A 3,786-nucleotide genomic window follows, 5' to 3' on the forward strand; every position below is an offset into this window, starting at 1 on the left:
ATTATATTTAACAAAGTTATCATTGGAATTACCTTAGGAGAGGGAGAAGAAGGGCATCAGAAAGGAACACACATGTACTTTGAATGATTTTCATAATATATTAGTTAAGATGCTACAAAATTTATAAATAAATTGTATATATTATTATATATGTATTAAATTATAATAAAATGTTGTAATATAAAATTTCTAATACGCATGCATGTATATCTTCAATTAGAAAAGTACACACATTGTACATAATTTCTGCAGACATTTTCATCCTACATTATGTACATTTGTTACTTTTTATTCTCTAGTGAACATGAGGGCCATAAGTAATAAAATTGCACTCTATCTGGAATCTCTGCTAAATCAATACCTTTTAGCTGAACTTGAAAAAAAGCAAAAAAATTTGTAACTATATGATATGATGAGCATGATAATTTGCTTAGTAAATTTTTTATTACCTGTAGGTATCATACGACATAACATTGTATACCTTGAATATACACCGTAGAATTTATTTCAAAAAAGGAAAACAAAGCAAAACACAACTCCGACAAAGCATAGGTAATGTTTTCATATTGCAATTAAGCTACATAGTTTCTATGTAGTTTGCAGTTTGTGATTGTCCAAGATGACTATAGACTGAGAAAAACTTGTTTTGTTTAATGTAAAATTATAAAACAAAATTTTGATTATACCAAAATACAATCTTTTAACTCCAAAGTAAAATAATGAAATTGTCAACAACTTTTAGGAAATATGGTGTTTATCCAAAACAACACCAATGTTTGATCAATTTCTTCATCATGAAGGTAAAACAAGAAATAACTATTCTTTGAAAATGGGAAAATTTGCACATGTTGACTAGTGAAGATTATAAAAATATTTTGACAACATGGCTCAATATTGTTTTCTAAAGGGAACAATTTAACCTAAGAGGATGAATATAATTGAAGTACATTATATGCATGTATGGATATATATCACAATGCCACACTTTCTACAATCAATACCCACACACACACACACACACACACACACATACAAAACAGATTATCAAGTCCATCCCATCTAACAAAACTATTCATTGGTAGTGTCATTACTAAACATAGTACCATCTGCCATCCAAATACCTCGAATTTAAAATGCATAGGTATTGTTCTGCAAAAGAGAAATAATCCTAGGACACTATGCATAATTGAGGTATATAAATCTGCCATGGAGATAAAATAATGAACAATACAATTTGTCAACCTCTTTTTATTCCCAGAACTTTGTCTAAGCTTTAGACACATACTTTTGTCATAAATGTACATGATGATAAATTTCAAAGGGGTGATTATTGTATTGCTTTGGAAAGAATAAACCAATTTCTTTTACACTATATTTAAATGTAAACTGGGGATAATAAATTTGCAATGTGAGCATACTCATATCTTTATATGTAACATAGTAAATCTGTGCCTTGTATTAGATTCCAGAAATTCAATTATAGTTTATTTATACTCATAAATAATAATATATTTTTTCTTTTTTTGAGGACTTTGAATAAAGAGAATCATCCAGATAGAATAGATTTAGTAAGTCACGTCAACCTTTGCAAGAGTTTTCTGCCAGTTGTGATTACTATCCTGTTCTGTACAGAGACATTCTTATTCGATCCATAAACTTTTTAAACCAGAGTTTTTCCATAGAAGTGTTCATATCTGAATTTCTTAAGGTGTATATTAAAGGATTCAACATGGGAGTAATAACTGTATAGAAAACTGTCATGAATTTATTAATAGGAAAATTAGAAATGGGTCTGACATACATGAAAATACAGGGAACAAAAAAGAGGACAACAACAGTGATGTGTGAGCTGCAGGTTGACAGGGCTTTGCGCCTCCCTTCCTGACTGTGAGTTTTAAGAGAGTTTAGGATGATTCCATAGGAGATTAGGAGAAGGATAAAGACCACCATACAGATTGCTCCACCATTGGCAACCACAGTGAGGCCTATGAAGTAGGTGTCAGTGCAGGCAAGTTCCAACAGTGGGTACATGTCACAGATGAAGTGATCAATAATATTGGGACCACAAAATGGGAGATTGTACACAAATACAATTTGAACCATAGAGTGAGAAAAACCTCCAGCCCAGGCCACCACTAACAAGAAGATACAAACCCGTCGATTCATGATGGTCAAATAGTGCAGTGGTTTACAGATGGCCACATAGCGATCATAGTCCATCACCACAAAAAGGAAGATCTCAGCAGCACCAAAGAAGTGCTCTATAAAAAGTTGGCCCATGCAAGCTGGAAAGGAAATAGTCTTTCTATCATAGAGCAAGTCTAAAATCAACTTGGGTGAAATGGCTGTGGAGAAAAGAGCATCCATGAGTGACAGATAAGCAAGGAAGAAGTACATTGGGGAGCCCAAAGATGGGCTGGCAATGACAGTCATCACAATGAGCAGGTTCCCCAACATAGTCACAATGTAGATGAGTAAAAACAAGACAAATAATGCTTTTTGCCCATCACGAGCCTGAGTGAAGCCCAGGAGAACAAATTCTGTGACATTGTTACTCTGTATCATTTATTCTTCTGTAAGGTTTTCTTCAGAGATGAGAGATCAGTAGAACAAGACCTGCCATGAAATTGTGGACAGGACCATGAATTTGTTCTGACATGGAACAATCTTCATCAGTATCTTCCACAGTAAACATTGCAGCAAACAATTCCTAAATATATATTGAGCTCAGCTTCCGAGGAGATTATATGGTTTGTGAATACGTGTATTTCTGTTGGGTTAAGAAAATCGTTCCTTTTTTCAAGAAACTTGAATGGCAATAAACCATAAATATGTCAACTAGCAGAAGCAGTCTTTAAGTTGGTATAATTGTGGAGAATTATCTTACATAAGCCTAAAATGGCATCTTCCCAAAATACCCAGCTAATGCTATGATATTGCCCTATTAAATGTCTGTTTGATATCTAAAAAAAAATTTTGGTCTTCAAATCTCTGTCATTAAACATCAAGGCACCTGAATGTAAGCTTCCTGAAATAACTATAAAAGTATTTTTCACTTTGCAGTCTATAGTAATTATTCATCTGACTCTATCATTTTAGCAGCTATAATTCTGTAAATTTCATCTTTGCCAATACAAATGTTAACCTATTTACATTAACTCTCTTGTTTTTTTTACCAAATATGTTTAGACTTGGCTCTACCAACCACGATACTCAACCACTACTTTCTCAATACATAATACAGTTTTTAACTATTTGGGAACGTTGGATGAAAGAGGAGAAAATAGAAACTGAAAAGAGAAGTAGAGAACACTGGTTCTATACATAAGTGTTCCACATACTGATAGTGTTCGAAATAGAACATCAATTTCCAGATTCTAAAAAGCATATATTCATGGGAAAAAGTTAGCATGAGAAGGCCTGAGTTTGGGTCATTTTTAAATATACTTAGAAAAATGTCAGTTTGCACATTGTAAAATGAAGAATTCAAAGTAAACACCATTAGTGCAGCTGCACCTTTTCCTTTTGGTTAATATTTTTTCTCATATTTGCATGATAAAATAACAATTTCCAAGCTCATCACACTGGTAAATGGGATATGATAACTGCTGTGACAAAAAGGCTGTCTCTAAGGTTCACATTCATTGTGTATCTAGGTAAGACTCATGACATATATTTTAAAGGGAATGATGTGGATACTAGATTCATATGACTTGAATTGCATCACAGATTCATTCACCTACAATCTATATGACTTTAGGCAATTTAACTAATCCCCCTTATGCC

At 32.9% G+C, this 3,786-nt stretch overlaps 1 protein-coding gene across 1 annotated transcript; it reads right to left on the reverse strand.

Moving 5' to 3' along the window:
• Positions 1-1,614: 1,614 nt before the first annotated feature.
• On the reverse strand, positions 1,615-2,565 carry LOC109680563 (olfactory receptor 4A5-like). The gene has a single exon (XM_020155366.2). The coding sequence runs from the start codon at positions 2,563-2,565 to the stop codon at positions 1,615-1,617; it is 951 nt and encodes a 316-aa protein (XP_020010955.2).
• Between the last annotated feature and the right edge of the window lie 1,221 nt (positions 2,566-3,786).

The sequence above is a fragment of the Castor canadensis genome, chromosome 1 (assembly GCF_047511655.1).
Source record: "Castor canadensis chromosome 1, mCasCan1.hap1v2, whole genome shotgun sequence".
Classification (NCBI taxonomy): domain Eukaryota; kingdom Metazoa; phylum Chordata; class Mammalia; order Rodentia; family Castoridae; genus Castor; species Castor canadensis.

What these genes read in the sequence shown, in the direction of transcription:
- LOC109680563 (XM_020155366.2), bottom strand. Translation starts at nt 2,565, where the DNA reads ATGATACAGAGTAACAATGTCACAGAATTTGTTCTCCTGGGCTTCACT.